Raw genomic sequence first — 17891 nt, 5'->3', positions numbered from 1 at the left:
TTTATGAGCAGTTACTGATCCTGCATCCCAGTGGAGGTACGTCACACACCGTAAGCCCTTACTACCACTGGCAAGGCAGTGGTAAGGCAGTGGTAAGGCAGTGGCAAGGCAGTGGTTAGGCAGTGATCTTTGGTGAATGGGTCTGAAATGGCTTTGGGTGATCCCATCCTATTGACCAACCAGTTTCACCCACCTGCTTCCAGAGATTCCTGCTCCTTCATCCTCTACCCTGTGCTTCCCGGGGAGGGGGGCTTCGATGAAGGATATCACAGGATTTCTTCCGTCCGTCCTACATCATCAGCCAAGGGCTGCTGCTGTCGTAGTGCATGTGGGATCAAATGCCATCAACAACAAAAAAAGGGTAAATCAGAGATGATGAAACAGGATTTAATAGAGCTGATCAACACCCTGACAGGATCTGAAAAGCAGCCAATTATCTCCGGCCCCGTGCCGTTGCTGGGTCGCGGCTGCAAAATGTTCAGCAGCCTCTTAGCACTAAAAACACTGGGTCAGCAGACCACAGAAGCCTTCTCTTTTGAGCTAACAAAAGCAGATCTAAGACCGGAGTTCAAACGAATGGGTAGAAGACAAGATGACAACTGACAACACCCCTGGCAGTATAGACAACAGTACTATGATAATGATTAGAGAGGATGGGAGGTATTACCTGAGAGGGGCTTGGTCTGTCAGGGTTCCTAGACGGTTTGGAATTCTAATGTGAATTCCATTAACTTGAATAGCCCCACCCCTTCAGTTTTCAGATCAAGTAGAGGGCTTGGGCTGTTGCACGATAGAAACTAAATCTGTTTATAACATTCCATCAAATCAAATTTTAATTTGTCACATACAGTTGAAGTCGGAAGTTTACAACCACCTTAGCCAAATATATTTAAAAACTCAGTTTTTCACAATTCCTTACATTTAATCCTAGTTAAATTCCCTGTCTCAGGTCAGTTAGGATCACCACTTTATTTTAAGAATGTGAAATGTCAGAATAATAGTAGAGAGATTTATTTCAGCTTTTATTTCTTTCATCACATTCCCAGTGGGTCAGAAGTTTAAATACACTCAATTAGTATTTGATAGCATTGCTTTTAAATTGTTTAACTTGGGTCAAACATTGCGGGTAGCCTTCCACAAGCTTCCCACAATAAGTTGGGTGAATTTTGGCCCATTCCTCCTGACAGAGCTGGTGTAACTGAGTCAGGTTTATAGGCCTCCTTGCTCACACACACTTTTTCAGTTCTGCCCACAAATGTTCTATAGGTTTGAGGTCAGGGCTTTGTGATGGCCACTCCAATACCTTGACTTTGTTGTCCTTAAGCCATTTTGCCACAACTTTGGAAGTATGCTTGGGGTCATTGTCCATTTGGAAGACCCATTTTCGACCAAGCTTTAACTTCTTCACTGATGTCTTGAGATGTTGCTTCAATATATCCACATAATTTTCCATCTTCATGATGCCATGTATTTTGTGAAGTGCACCAGTCCCTCCTGCAGCAAAGCACCCCCACAACATGATGCTGCCACCCCCGTGCTTCATGGTTGGGATGGTGTTCTCCAGCTTGCAAGCTTCCCCCTTCTTGCAGAGGTCTATAATTGTTTTTCTGAGGTCTTGGCTGATTTCTTTTGATTTTCCCATGATGTCAAGCAAAGAGGCACTGAGTTTGAAGGTAGGCCTTGACATACATCCACAGGTACACCTCTAATTGACTCAAATTATGTCAATTAGCCTATCAGGCGCTTCTAAAGCCATAACATAATTTTCTGGAATTTTCCAAGCTGTTTAAAGGCACAGTCAACTTAGTGTATGAAAACATCTGACCCACTGGAATTTTGATACAGTGAATTATAAGTGAAATAATCTGTCTGGAAACAATTGTTGGAAAAATGACTTGTGTCACGCACAAAGTAGATGTCCTAACCGACTTGCCAAAACTATAGTTTGTTAACAAGAAATGTGTGGAGTGGTTGAAAAACAAGTTAATGACTCCAACCTAAGTGTATGTAAACTTCCGACTTCAACTGTACACGTGTTTAGCAGATGTTTTTGGTCACATACACATGGTTAGCAGATGTTATTGGTCACATGGTTAGCAGATGTTATTGGTCACATGGTTAGCAGATGTTATTGGTCACATGGTCAGCAGATGTTATTGGTCCATACACATGGTTAGCAGATGTTATTGGTCCATACACATGGTTAGCAGATGTTATTGGTCACATGGTTAGCAGATGTTATTGGTCCCATACACATGGTTAGCAGATGTTAATGGTCACATGGTTAGCAGGTGTTATTGGTCACATGGTTAGCAGATGTTATTGGTCACAGGGGCAGCAGATGTTATTGGTCACATGGTTAGCAGATGTTATTGGTCCATACACATGGTTAGCAGATGTTATTGGTCACATGGTTAGCAGATGTTATTGGTCCATACACACGGTTAGCAGATGTTATTGGTCCATACACATGGTTAGCAGATGTTATTGGTCACATGGTTAGCAGATGTTATTGGTCACATGGTTAGCAGATGTTATTGGTCACATGGTTAGCAGATGTTATTGGTCCATACACGTGTTTAGCAGATGTTATTGGTCCATACACATGGTTAGCAGATGTTATTGGTCACATGGTTAGCAGATGTTATTGGTCACATGGTTAGCAGATGTTATTGGTCACATGGTTAGCAGATGTTATTGGTCCATACACATGGTTAGCAGATGTTATTGGTCACATGGTTAGCAGATGTTATTGGTCACATGGTTAGCAGATGTTATTGGTCACATGGTTAGCAGATGTTATTGGTCCATACACATGGTTAGCAGATGTTATTGGTCACATGGTTAGCAGATGTTATTGGTCACATGGTCAGCAGATGTTATTGGTCACATGGTTAGCAGATGTTATAGGTCACATGGTTAGCAGATGTTATTGGTCACATGGTTAACAGATGTTATGTAGCGAAATGCTTGTGTTTCAACTGTGCAGTAATATCTAACAATATACAAAATCTAAATTAAAGGAATGTAATTAAGAATATATTTTTCTTTATTTAACTAGGCAAGTCAGTTAAAATAACAAATTATTTTTTACATTGATGGCCTACCAAAATGGCCTCTTGCAGGGACGGGGGCTGGGATTAAAGATATAAATAAATTCAATAAAAATATAAGACAAAACACACATCATGACAAGAGAGACCTAAGACAACACAGCATGGCAGCAACACATGACAACACAGCATGGTAGCAACACAACATGACAATAACATGGTAGCAACACAACATGACAACAACATGGTAGCAACACAACATGACAATAGCATGGTAGCAACACAACATGACAACAACATTGTAGCAACACAACATGACAACAACATGCTAACAACACAACATGACAATAACATGGTAGCAACACAACATGACAACAACATGGTAGCAACACAACATGACAACAACATGGTAGCAACACAACATGGGCAGCAGCACAAAACATGGTACAAACATTATTGGGGACAACCAACAGCACAAAGGGCAAGAAGGTAGAGACAACAATACATCACACAAAGCAGCCACAACTGTCAGTAAGAGTGTCCATGATTGAGTCTTTGAATGAAGAGATGGAGATAAAACTGTCCAGTTTGAGTGTTTGTTGCAGCTCGTTCCAGTCGCTAGCTGCAGCGAACTGAAAAGACGAGCGACCCAGGGATGTATGTGCTTTGGGGACCTTTAACAGAATGTGACTGGCAGAACGGGTGTTGTATGTGGAGGATGAGGGCTGCAGTAGATATCTCAGATAGGAGGCAGTGAGGCCTAAGAGGGTTTTATAAATAAGCATCAACCAGTGGGTCTTGAGACGGGTATACAGAGATGACCAGTTTACAGAGGAGTATAGAGTGCAGTGATGTGTCCTATAAGGAGCATTGGTGGCAAATCTGATGGCCGAATGGTAAAGAACATCTAGCCGCTTGAGAGCACCCTTACCTGCCGATCTATAAATCACGTCTCCGTAATCTAGCATGGGTAGGATGGTCATCTGAATCAGGGTTAGTTTGGCAGCTGGGGTGAAAGAGGAGCGATTACGATAGAGGAAACCAGTCTAGATTTAACCTTAGCCTGCAGCTTTGATATGTGCTGAGAGAAGGGCAGTGTACTGACTAGCTATACTCCCAAGTACTTGTATGAGGTGACTACCTCAAGCGCTAAACCCTCAGAGGTAGTAATCACACCTGTGGGGAGAGGGGCATTCTTCTTACCAAACCACATCACCTTTGTTTTGGAGGTGTTCAGAACAAGGTCAAGGGCAGAGAACGTGTGTGTGTGTGTGTACGTGTGTGTACATGTGTCAAAATACATTTTTATAAAATAAAAGTAAATACAAAATTGCTGAAATGAGTAAAAATGCTATGCAAATTGCCATTCTAATATAGTATTGCTGGCTGGGTTCTAGGTCCTGGGTTGTAGGTTCCTGGGTTCTAGTTCCTGGGTTCTAGGTTCCTCTTGACTTCTCAACCATCTGGTATTACTCTGTCAGTTCGGAAAAAAATCTATTTAATTTGAGTTGTTATTAGTATAAAGTTAAATAATTTTTCAACATGTTTTTCAAGAAGAGACAGTTAATGGGTTAATACAGAATATCAGTGACCAAACCATAGCTACACCAGAGACTGGGATTGATGCTTTCACAGAAACAGTGGAAACCCTATGGACATGACCAACTCTCTTTTTCAGCCAATCACGGATAACTAACCAACTAAGCCTGAATCTGTAGAGAGAAAAGCCTCTTAACTGCCTGCCGAAAGCTCTCTGTTCTGTTCTCCTCCTCATACATCACAGAACCATCCAATGAGAAGCTCTTATGAGACCTAAAGGAATGCTTTGGATAAATGAGATGTATGAAGAAGAAGAGGACAGGCCATGGAAAAGAAGCTGTAGCCACGGCTGTGAGAGAGAAGAGGGGAACAGAGAAGCTATGGCGTCTCCAGTCTCCTTTACTCTACTCTATCCTCCCTCCCTAAGACAGAGCTGAGACAGAGGCAGAGAGAGCTGAGACAGAGGCAGAGAGAGCTGAGACAGAGGCAGAGAGAGCTGAGACAGAGGCAGAGAGAGCTGAGACAGAGGCAGAGAGAGCTGAGACAGAGGCAGAGAGAGCTGAGACAGAGCGGGAGAGAGCTGAGACAGAGCGGGAGAGAGCTGAGACAGAGCGGGAGAGAGCTGAGACAGAGGCAGAGAGAGCTGAGACAGAGCGGGAGAGAGCTGAGACAGAGCGGGAGAGAGCTGAGACAGAGCGGGAGAGAGCTGAGACAGAGCGGGAGAGAGCTGAGACAGAGGCAGAGAGAGCTGAGACAGAGGCAGAGAGAGCTGAGACAGAGGCAGAGAGAGCTGAGACAGAGGCAGAGAGAGCTGAGACAGAGGCAGAGAGAGCTGAGACAGAGCGGGAGAGAGCTGAGACAGAGCGGGAGAGAGCTGAGACAGAGCGGGAGAGAGCTGAGACAGAGGCAGAGAGAGCTGAGACAGAGGCAGAGAGAGCTGAGACAGAGGCAGAGAGAGCTGAGACAGAGGCAGAGAGAGCTGAGACAGAGCGGGAGAGAGCTGAGACAGAGCGGGAGAGAGCTGAGACAGAGCGGGAGAGAGCTGAGACAGAGGCAGAGAGAGCTGAGACAGAGGCAGAGAGAGCTGAGACAGAGCGGGAGAGAGCTGAGACAGAGCGGGAGAGAGCTGAGACAGAGGCAGAGAGAGCTGAGACAGAGCGGGAGAGAGCTGAGACAGAGCGGGAGAGAGCTGAGACAGAGCGGGAGAGAGCTGAGACAGAGCGGGAGAGAGCTGAGACAGAGTGGGAGAGAGCTGAGACAGAGCGAGAGAGATTCTTGAATCCAAGATGGCGTAGCAGTCAGACGTCTTTGTCCTGTCGTGTCCCTTGTATATATCAAAAATATTTTCCTAAACTTCAGCTTCTAAATACTCTCCTGCAACCCGCCTCACCCAATGTGGCGTGGATCTGTTTTTTCTTCTAAAGTATTTCTATTTACTTCGGATCTGGAATCCCTCAACTGAAGCTAGCCAGCTAACTACCTACCAGCTATCAGTCAGCAAACCATTGCTAGCGGTCATCAGATAGCAGGAGGCCCATTCTGTTAACCGCGGCCTGCTAGCTACCTAGAGCTACTTGGAACCCTACTAATTCCACGACTGGTCTATTGAGGTCACCGCACGAAGAGGCAAAAACAGACTTACCCCCATCTCGACGTCCCCCAAAGGCTAACTTGCTAGCCCCGGTCTGTTAACTGCTAGCTTGCTTGCCCCGGTCTGTTAAACTGCTAGCTTGCCTGCCCCGGTCTCCTAACTGCTAGCCCCGGTCTGCCAACTGCTTGCTTGCTAATCCGGTCTGCTAACTGCTAGCTTGTTTAGCCCCAACCTACTAACTGTTAGCTTGTTAGCATCGGCCTGCTAACTGTCTGAATCGCCGTGTCCCCAGTCAGCCAAACCACTCCTGGACCCATATGTTCACTTGGCTACGCATGCCTCTCTCTAATATCAATATGCCTCATCCATTAATGTCCTGGTTAGTGATTACTGTCTTATTTCGCTGTAGAGCCTCGAGCCCTGCTCAATATACCTTAACCAACCATGTTGTTCCACCTCCTACATATGCGATGACACCACCTGGTTTAAACGTCTCTAGAGACTATATCTCTCCCATCATTACTCAATGCCTAGGTTTACCTCCAATGTACTCACATCCTACCTTACCTTTGTCTGTACACTATGCCTTGAATCTATGCTATCGTGCCCAGAAACCTGCTCCTTTTAGTCTCTGTTCCGAACGTGCTAGACGGTCAGTTCGTATAGCCTTTAGCCGTACCATTATCCTACTTCTCATCTGTTCCTCTGGTGATGTGGAGGTTAATCCAGGTCCTGCAGTGCCTAGCTCCACTCCCACTCCCACTCCCCAGGTGCTCTCATTTGTTGACTTCTGTAACCGTAAAAGCCTTTATTTCATGCATGTTAACATTAGAAGCCTACTCCCTCAGTTTGTTTTATTCACTGCTTTAGCACACTCTGCCAACCCGGATATCTTAGCCGTGTCTGAATCCTGGCTTAGGAAAACCACCAAAAACCCTGAAATCTCCACCGCTAACTATAACATTTTCCGCCAAGATAGAACTGCCAAAGGGGGCGGTGTTGCAATCTGTTGCAAAGATAGCCTGCAGAGTTCTATATTACTATACAAGTCTGGACCCAAACAATTCAAGCTTCTACTTCTAAAAATTCACCTTTCCAGAAACAAGTCTCTCAATGTTGCCGCTTGCTATAGACCTCCCTCTGCGCCCAGCTGTGCCCTCGATACCATATGTGAATTGATTGCCCCCCAGCTATCTTCTGAGGTCGTGCTACTAGGTGACCTAAACTGGGACATGCTTAACACCCCGGCCATCCTACAATCTAAGCTCGATGCCCTCAATCTCACACAAATTATCAATGAACCTACCAGGTACAACCCCAAATCCATAAACACGGGAACCCTCATAGATGTCATCCTAACTAACTCGCCCTCCAAATACACCTCTGCTGTTTTCAATCAAGATCTCAGCGATCACTGCCTTATTGCCTGCATCCGTAATGGGTCTGCGACCAAACAACCACCCCTCATCACTGTCAAATGCTCCTTAAAACACTTCTGCGAGCAGGCCTTTCTAAATCGACCTGGCCGGGGTATCCTGGAATGACATTGACCTCATCCCATCAGTAGATGATGCCTGGCTATTCTTTAAAAGTGCCTTCCTCACCATCTTAAATAAGCATGCCCCACTCAAATAAATGTGGAACTAGGAATAGATATAGTCCTTGGTTCACTCCAGACCTGTCTGCCCTTGACCAGCACAAAAACATCCTGTGGCGTTCTGCATTAGCATCAAATAGCCCCCATGATATGCAACTTTTCAGGGAAGTTAGGAACAAATATACACAGGCAGTTTGAAAAAGCTAGCCTTAGCTTTCCTAACAGAAATGGCTGGCTACCCCTACCCTGGCTACCCCTACCCCGATCAACTGCCCGGCACCCTCCACAGCAACCCGCCAAAGCCCCCACCATTTCTCCTTCACCCAAATCCAGATAGCTGATGTTCTGAAAGAGCTGCAAAATCTGGACCCATACAAATCAGCCGGGCTAGACAATCTGGACCCTCTCATTCTAAAATGATCTGCCGAAATTGATGCAACCCCTATTACTAGCCTGTTCAAACGCTCTTTCGTATCGTCTGAGATTCCCAAAGACTGGAAAGCTGCCGCGGTCATCCCCCTCTTCAAAGGGGGTGACACTCTACACCCAAACTGCTACAGACCTATATCTACCCTACCCTGTCTTTCTAAGGTCTTCGAAAGCCAAGTTAACAAACAGATCACCGACCATTTCGAATCCCACCGTACCTTCTCCGCTATGCAATCTGGTTTCAGAGCTGGTCATGGGTGCACCTCAGCCACACTCAAGGTCTTAAACTACATCATAACCGCCATCGATAAGAGACATTACTGTGCAGCCGTATTCAATGACCTGGCCAAGGCTTTCGACTCTGTCAATCACCACATTCTTATTGGCAGACTCGACAGCCTTGGTTTCTCAAATGACTGCCTCGCCTGGTTCACCAACTACTTCTCAGACAGAGTTCATTATGTCAAATCGGAGGGCCTGTTGTCTGGACCTCTGGTAGTCTCTATGGGGGTGCCACAAGGTTCAATTCTCGGGCTGACTCTCTTCTCTGTATACATCAATGATGTCGCTCTTGCTGCTGGTGATTCTCTGATCCACCTCTACGCAGACGACACCATTCTGTATATTTCTGGCCCCTCTTTGGACACTGTGTTAACTAACCTCCAGACGAGCTTCAATGCCATAACTCTCCTTCCGTGGCCTCCAACTGCTCTTAAATGCAAGTAAAACTAAATGCATGCTCTTTAACCGATTGCTGCCCGCACCCTCTCGCCCGACTAGCATCACTACTCTGGACGGTTCTGACTTAGAATACGTGGACAACTACAAATACCTAGGTGTCTGGTAAGACTGTAAACTCTCCTTCCAGACTCACATTAAGCATCTCCAATCCAAAATTAAATCTAGAATTGGCTTCCTATATCCTAACAAAGCATCCTTCACTCATGCTGCCAAACATACCCTCGTAAAACTGACCATCCTACCGATCCTCGACTTCGGTGATGTCATCTATAAAATAGCCTCCAACACTCTACTCAACAAACTAGATGCAGTCTATCACAGTGCCATCCGTTTTGTCACCAATGCCCCATACACTTCCCACCACTGCGACCTGTACGCTCTCGTTGGCTGGCCCTCGCTTCATACTCGTCGCCAAACCCACTGGCTACAGGTTATCTACAAGTCTCTGCTAGGTAAAGCCCCGCCTTATCTCAGCTCACTGGTCACCATAGCAGCACCCACCTGTAGCACGCGCTCCAGCAGGTATATTTCACTGGTCATCCCTAAAGCCAACACCTCCTTTGGCCGCCTTTCCTTCCAGTTCTCTGCTGCCAGTGACTGGAACGAATTGCAAGAATCGCTGAAGCTGGAGACTTACATTTCCCTCACTAACTTTAAACATCAGCTATCTGAGCAGCTAACCGATTGCTTCTGCTGTACATAGTCCATCTGTAAATAGCCCACCCATAAATAGCCCACCCAATCTACCTACCTCATCCCCATATAGTTTTTATTTACTTTTCTGCTCTTTTGCACACCAGTATCACTACTTACACACCATCATCTGCTCATCATCATCTGCTCATCTATCACTCCAGTGTCAATCTGCTAAATTGTAATTACTTCGCTCCTATGGCCTATTTATTGCCTTACCTCCTCATGCCATTTGCACACACTGTATATAGACTTTATTCTATTGTGTTATTGACTGTACGCTTCTTTACTCCATGTGTAACTCTGTGTTGTTGTTTGTGTCGCACTGCTTTGCTTTATCTTGGCCAGGTCGCAGTTGTAAATGAGAACTCAAAAACTAGCCTAACTGGTTAAATAAAGGAGAAATAAAATAAATAAATAAATAATAAATAAAGAGAGAAGGGGTGTAATATCTCCAGATGGACGTGTGGTACCTTTCCTCCTCCATGCCAACAAGATGTTACTTCCTGTGGGGTCTTTGCCTTGAAAGTAAGTATGAGAGTATAAGTAATGTACAATTAACCTACTGAAAGTATACTGACTAAAAGGCAAAACAGAACTGTCCAATTATATTATGTGTCGTTGTATCCCTGCGAATTAGAATCTTAAGTGTAACATTCTGTTTTCAAATTCTTTTCCCCAGTTTGCTAATTTCCTAGAGTCAAATACTTTCTATAGAACAAACTTCACGTCAGGAAAGGCAACCGAAATGAATAATTGATGTACGTGTGTTATATTAAACATAGAGGAGGGAGTGAAATGTAGGCAAGCAATAAACATTTCAGAACAACTACTAGTCGAATAAGACATGGGAAAGATGACGAATTTTGGCAAAGAGGTTTATTTATAGACCAATACACTTGAAACAAATATCCAAACCGAAAACTGCAGACATTACTAGTGCCTCCCCCCCGCGATCAAACCGACATAAAAAAAAAATTAAATGAAACACAGCCTAACTTGATCAGAAATCCCAGCTAATGAAGAACTGAGTACGTGCAGATTCATGCGAAGGGGGGGGGGGGCTTTTCGGCAAGGAGAAGTATACCAGTTAATACTATAGCGAATTGGTTAGGTTACTAATGTTAGCTCATCTGATGTTGTAACGTTAGCTAGCTAACGTTAGCTGTCTGACTTTATTAGCAAGCTAATTTTCACACCATAAACTCAATTATTTGATCAGATGATTCGTGCTCAACATTTCTCTGGCTAGCTAACGAAGAATTCGATCCAGCTAGCAAGCTACTTAACAATGCTAACAATACTTGTTCCACCACACTTTCTCCCTCAGCTCAGACTTTCCAAAATGCCAGTAGTTTTTCGGTTACAGCTCATGAAGTACGCTTCATCACCTTCTCACTCCCGTCTCCGTGGTCAGGCTTCTCGCCTAATGTTACCTCTTCGTTATCATTCAGGGGACGCGCTGCTGTAACTGGCAAGCTGCCAGAGAGCGCGCTGATGCTGTAACTAGTAAACTGGTTGTCTCTTCTTTCTTCAGTCGCGTGCTGCGCTACATTCTGTTGTTATGTAAATGACTGGCTGAGCCTTGGATACAGCCAGTAGTGATCCAAACCACCCCACCCCTTCAAACTTTTCTCTTCAGATCTACACAATCACATAGGTCACCTATTTTGGATTCAAAACGGCGAATTTCGCCGAAAAGGTGACTAGTTTGCATCCCTGCTATTTGTAGAACTGCATTTTTGAGGACACTGGAGGGTTGTGATGCACGCGGTGCAGTGGAGACGTCGGGGCCAATGGGCCCAATCACTCAGTTCCCTACGGAATGCCCAATCACTCAGCTCCCTACGCGAACGCCCAATCACTCAGTTCCCTATGGGACTTGTTGGCCGCTTTTCCTTCACTCTGCCGTCTGACTCATCCCAAACCATCTCAATTGGGTTGAGGTCAGGTGATTGTCGAGGCCAGGTCATCTGATGCAGCACTCCATCACTCTCCTTCTTGGTCAAGTAGCCCTTACACAGCCTGGAGGTGTGTTGGGTCATTGTCCTGTTGAAAAACAAATGATAGTGGGACTAAGCCCAAACCAGATGGGATGGTGTATCAAATCAAAGTTTATTTGTGATGTGCGCCGAATACAGTGAAATGCTGAATACTAACCAATAGTGCGAAAAAAAAGTGTGTGTGTGTAGGTAAGTAAAGAAATAAAACAACAGTAAAAAGACATTTGAAAATGTGAAAATAAGAGTGGCAAGGCTACATACAGACACCGGTTAGTCAGGCTGATTGAGGTAGTACGTACATGTAGATATGGTTAAAGTGACTATGCATATATGGTTAAAGTGACTATGCATATATGGTTAAAGTGACTATGCATATATGATGAACAGAGAGTAGCAGCAGCGTGAAAAGAGGGGTTGGCGGGTGGTGGGACACACAATGCAAATAGTCCGGGTAACCGGGTCTTGTGGCTTGGGAGTAAAAACTGTTGAGAAGCCTTTTTGTCCTAGACTTGGCACTCCGGTACCGCTTGCCATGCAGTAGTAGAGAGAACAGTCTATGACTGGGGTGGCTGGGGTATTTGACAATTTTCAGGGCCTTCCTCTGACACCGCCTGGTATAGAGGTCCTGGATGGCAGGCAGCTTTGCCCCAGTGATGTACTGGGCCGTACGCACTACCCTCTAAAGTGCCTTGCGGTCGGAGGCCGAGCAATTGCCGTACCAGGCAGTGATGCAACCGGTCAGGATGCTCTCGATGTTGCAGCTATAGAACCTTTTGAGGATCTGAGGACCCATAGTTTCCTGAGGGGGAAATAGGTTTTGTCGTGCCCTCTTCACGACTGTCTTGGTGTGTTTGGACCATTCTAGTTTGTTGGTGATGTGGACACCAAGGAACTTGAAGATCTCAACCTGCTCCACTACAGCGCCATCGATGAGAATGGGGACGTGCTCGGTGCTCCTTTTCCTGTAGTCCACAATCATCTCCTTAGTTTTGGTTACGTTGAGGGATAGGTTGTTATTCTGGCACCACTCGGCCAGGTCTCTGACCTCCTCCCTATAGGCTGTCTCGTCGTTATCTGTGATCAGGCCTACCACTGTTGTGTCATCAGCAAACGTAATGATGGTGTTGGAGTCGTGCCTGGCCATGCAGTCGTGGGTGAACAGGGAGTACAGTAGGGGACTGAGCACGCACCCCTGGGGAGCTCCAGCGTTGAGGATCAGATGTGTTGCTACCTACCCTCACCACCTGGGGGCGGCCCATCAGGAAGTCCAGGATCCAGTTGCAGAGGGAGGTGTTTAGTCCCAGGTTCCTTAGCTTAGTGATGAGCTTTGAGGGCACTGTGGTGTTGAACGCTGAGCTATAGTCAATGAATAGCATTCTCACATATGTGTTCCTTTTGTCCAGGGGTGAAAGGGCAGTGTGGAGTGCAATAGAGATTGCATCATCTGTGGATCTGTTTGGGCGGTATGCAAATTGGAGTGGGTCTAGGGTTTCTGGGAGAGGAATATTGTGGTAGCCATGCTGGTTAAGTGTTCCTTGAATTCTAAATAAATCACAGTGTCACCAGCAAAGCACCATCACATCTCTCCAATTTGGACTACAGACTAAAGGACAAATTTCCACCGGTCTAATGTCCATTGCTCGTGTTTCTTGGCCCGAGCAAATCTCTTCTTCTTATTGGTTTCCTTTAGTAGTGGTTTCTTTTCAGAAATACGACCATGAACATCTAATTCACGCAGTCTCCTCTGAACAGTTGATGTTGAGATGGATCTGTTACTTGAACTCTGTGAAGCATTTATTTGGGCTGAAATTTCTGAGCTGCTTACTCTAATGAACTTATCCTCTGCAGCAGAGGTAACTCTGGGTCTTCCTTTCCTATGGCGGTCCTCGTGAGAGCCAGTTTCATCACAGCATTTGATGGTTTTTGTGACTTCACTTGAAGAAACTTTCAAAGTTCTTGAAATTTTCCGTATTGACTGACCTTCATGTCTTAAAGTAATGATGGACTGTCATTTCTCTTTGCTTATTTGAGCTGTTCTTGCAATAATATGGACTTGGTCTTTTATCAAATAGGGATATCTTCTGTATACCACCCCTACCTTGTAACAACACATCTGATTAGCTCAAACGCATTAAGAAGAAAATAAATTCCACAAATTAACTTAAAAAAGCACACCTGTTAACTGAAATGCATTCCAGATGACTACCTTATGAAGCTGGTTGAGAGAACGCCAAGGGTGTGCAAAGCTGTCATCAAGGCAAAGGTTGGCTATTTATAGAATATCAAATATAAAATATATTTTGATTTCTTGAACACTTTTTTGGTTACTACATGATTCCATATGTGTTATTTCATAGTTTTGTTATCTTCACTATTATTCTACATGTAGAAAATAGTAAAACATAAAGAAAAACCCTTGAATTAGTAGGTGTTATAAAACTTTTGACTGGTAGCGTAGGTTAAAAATAATCTCAACTGGATGAGGCAGTGAATGAACTGAGAGAGAAAGCACGCAGGGCATTCTACGCCACTGAAAAACTAATTCAAATGCAAATTTGGCTAAAACTAATTGAATGTGTCATTGAACCAATTGCACTTTATGGCAGTGAGATGTGTGGTCCACTTGTAAAACAAGATTTCACCAAATAGGACAAACACCCCATTGAAACCCTGCATGCAGAGTTCTGTAAGAGTCTCCCACATGTCCAGAGGAAAACTACAAACAACGCATGCAGGGCAGAATTAGGCCAATATACACTAATAATAAAAACTCAAAAAAGAGCAATTCAGTTTTGGAAACATCTAAAATACAGTGATCCCCTCTCATATCATTACCAAGCCCTGCAATGCCAAGAGCTGAGCAAAGAAAAGAGTCCCCTCATCCAGCTGGTCCTGGGGTTGAGTTCACAAACCTGTTCTACTAACACACTGAAGCCTCAGGACCCTCATCCAGCTGGTCCTGGGGCTGAGTTCACTAACCTGTTCTACTAACACACTGAAGCCTCAGGACCAGAACATCCAATCAATCAGAATAAAACAAATTACAACACAGTCAAATCAAAACTACATTGCTTCTTGGGAAACACAAGCACAAAGCTCAAAGCAAAATGCAGTGCTATCTGGTCCTAAATCGACAGTACACCGTGGCTAACTATTTGACCATGGTTACTGATCAAAACCTTATAAAAACCTTGACAAAGTACAGGCTCAGTGAACACAGCCTTGCCATTGAGAAGGGTAGACACAGGAAAACATGTAGAGAGGAAAGGGCTGCACCACATCAGAACCCAAGACAGAGCTGCAATTCCTGACAACATTTTCAAAAATATTAAAGAATTAGAGTGTAATTTCCCCAAATTGAAATCCTTATTCAAGGTTTTAAAGACCTCTCTGATGAGGACAGGCTACCCGTCCCGTTGGGGGAGGACGCAGAGAGCTGTGTGTTGGCAGCGCACTACATTACTGCCATAAGATGAGAGACAGTAGACAGACCAGTAGGGACAGTAGACAGAGAGAGAGAGAGAGAGAGAGAGAGAGAGAGAGAGAGAGAGAGAGAGAGAGAGAGAGAGAGAGAGAGAGAGAGAGAGAGAGAGAGAGAGAGAGAGAGAGAGAGAGGGGCGAGACAGAGAGAGAGAGAGAGAGAGAGAGAGAGGAGAGAGAGAGACAGAGACAGAGACAGAGAGAGAGAGAGAAAGAGAGAGAGAGAGAGAGAGAGAGAGGGGCGAGACAGAGAGACAGAGAGAGGGCGAGACAGAGAGAGAGAGAGAGAGAGAGACAGACAGAGAGAGACAGAGAGAGAGACAGAGAGAGAGAGAGAGAGAGAGAGAGGTGGAGAGAGAGGGAGGGAGAGAGAGAGAGAGAGAGAGAGAGAGATAGAGAGAGAGAGACTGTGGGTTGGCAGCGCACTACATTGCTGCCTGCCATAAGTTGAGGGACAGTGTCTGACAGACCAACCAACCTGCACATGTCCTCTACTGTATGCTTATTGTTCAATGTATGTTATTTTGACTCTTGGTTATTGTTCTTACTGTTGTCCCATTGACAAAATTGATTATTATTAATTTAATTATGTTAATATTGTAAATCTCCAAAGTAAGCTTTGGCAATATGTACATTGTTTCATCATGCAAATAAAGCAAATTGAATTGAGACAAAGAGAGAGCAGAGAGAGAGGGAGCAGAGAGAGAAAGCTGAATGAGAGAGAGAGCGAGCGCGCCGAGACAGAGAGCGAGCTGACTCAACTGTATTGACTGTTCTGTTTTTGCTAACAGGTTAGGAAGAACAACAGCATCACCTCGCTCTGGCCCATCTCTTCATCTCTCTCACTCTCTCTCCATCTCATTTATTCTCCCTCCATCCATCCATCCATCCATCCATCCTTCAACCTTGGTCACAAAATCTTAGCGAAACAGCTCTGGAAAGCACACAGACAAAGTATTGTTCTTACCGTTCATAGCGGGAGCACTAACGGCTACACCTGCACCTCTATTCAGCTGGCTAACTCACAGACATCTGGAGAGAAGGGAGAAGAGAGAGGAGAGAATTGTTACATAAATGAAAACCTATTTGACAAATTGGGAAAATTAAACAAAAACACTGAATAAACTAAACTGCTATTTGGCACTCAAAATATTATTTTTTATTTATTTAACTCGGCAAGTCAGTTAAGAACAAATTCTTATTTACAATGACGGCCTACCCCGGCCAAACGGACGACGCTGGGCCTATTGGACGACGCTGGGCATAGCCCTATAAGACTCCCAATCACGACCGGTTGTCATACAGCCTTGGAATCGAACCAGGGTCTGTAGTGACGCCTCTAGCACTGAGATGCAGTGCCTTAGACCACTGCGCCAGTCGGAAGAATTTTCAGTCAGAGATACAAAACAGAGACGGATCCGGACCAAGATCAGAAGTGTTATTACACCTACTCATTCAAGGGTTGTCTTTATTTGTACTATTTTTGACACTGTATGTAGTAACCAAAAAAGTGTTAAACAAATCTAAATATATTTTAGATTCTTCAGAGGCCAGGTCATCTTATGCGGCACTCCAAATAGCCCTTACACAGCCTGGAGGTGTGTTTTGGGTCATTGTCTTGTTGAAAAACAAATTATAGTCCCACTAAGCTCAAACCAGATGGGATGGCATATCGCTGCAGAAAGCTGTGGTAGCCATGCTGGTTAAGTGTGCCTTGAATTATAAATAAATCACTGACAGTGTCACCAGAAAAGCACCATCACACCACCTCCTCCTCCATGCTTCACGGTGGGAACGATACATGCAGAGATCATCCATTCACCTACTCTGCGTCTCAAAAAGACACGCGGTTAGAACCAAAAACCTCAAATTTAGACTCATCAGACCAAAGGAGAAATTTCCACCGGTCACTGCTCATGTTTTTGTCCCAAGCAAGTCTCTTATTATTATTGGTGTCCTTTAATAGTGGTTTCTTCGACCATGAAGTCCTGATTCACACAATCTCCTCTGAACAGTTGATGTTGAGATGCTTCAGAGTTCAAGTAACAGACATTTATTTGGGCTGCAATTTGAGGCTGATGAAATTATCCTCTGCAGCAGAGGTAACTCTGGGACTTCCTTTCCTGTGGCGGTCCTCATGAGAGCCAGTTTCATCATAGCATTTGATGGTTTTTGCGACTGCACTTAAAGAAACTTTCAAAGTTCTTGACATTTTCCGTATTGACTGACCTCATGTCTTAAAGTAATGATGGACTGTCGTTTCTTTTGCTTATTTGAGCTGTTCTTGCCATGATATGGACTTGGCCTTTTACCAAATCGGGCTATCTTCTGTATACCACCCCTACCTTGTCACAACACAACTGATTGGCTCAAACACATTAAGGAAAGAAATTACACAAATGTTTTAACAAAGCAAACCTGTTAATTGAAATGCATTCCAGGTTACAACCTCATGAAGCTGGTTGAGAGAATGCCAAGAGTGTGCAAAGCTGTCATCAAGGCAAAGGGTGGCTACTTTGAAGAATCTCAAATATAAAATATATTTTGATGCGTTTAACACTTTTTTGGTTACAACATGATTCCAAATGTGTTATTTCATAGTGTTGATGTCTTCACTATTATTCTACAATGTAGAAAATAATAAAAATAAAGAAAAACTCTTAATGAGTAGGTGTTCTAAAACTTTTGACTGGTACTGTATATACAAATGTACAGTGGGTATACGGATGATATAGTGGATGTAGAAATGTACAGTATCAGTATGC

At 44.4% G+C, this 17891-nt stretch overlaps 1 protein-coding gene across 1 annotated transcript in view; it reads right to left on the bottom strand.

Moving 5' to 3' along the window:
• Window positions 1-17891, bottom strand: part of LOC115175209 (intersectin-2) — a 104730-nt gene that overhangs the window by 68287 nt on the left and 18552 nt on the right. The window contains exons 2-3 of the mRNA XM_029734459.1: window positions 16094-16158; window positions 194-314 (exon numbers count right to left, since the gene is read on the bottom strand). Of these exons, the coding sequence (XP_029590319.1) occupies window positions 194-221 (28 nt within the window). The 5' untranslated portion in view covers window positions 222-314; window positions 16094-16158. The remainder of the gene's footprint in view (window positions 1-193; window positions 315-16093; window positions 16159-17891) is intronic.

This window comes from Salmo trutta, chromosome 35 (genome assembly GCF_901001165.1).
Source record: "Salmo trutta chromosome 35, fSalTru1.1, whole genome shotgun sequence".
NCBI lineage: Eukaryota > Metazoa > Chordata > Actinopteri > Salmoniformes > Salmonidae > Salmo > Salmo trutta.
Note: the sequence above shows the minus strand (reverse complement) of the source record. Positions and strands in the feature narration are given on the sequence as shown.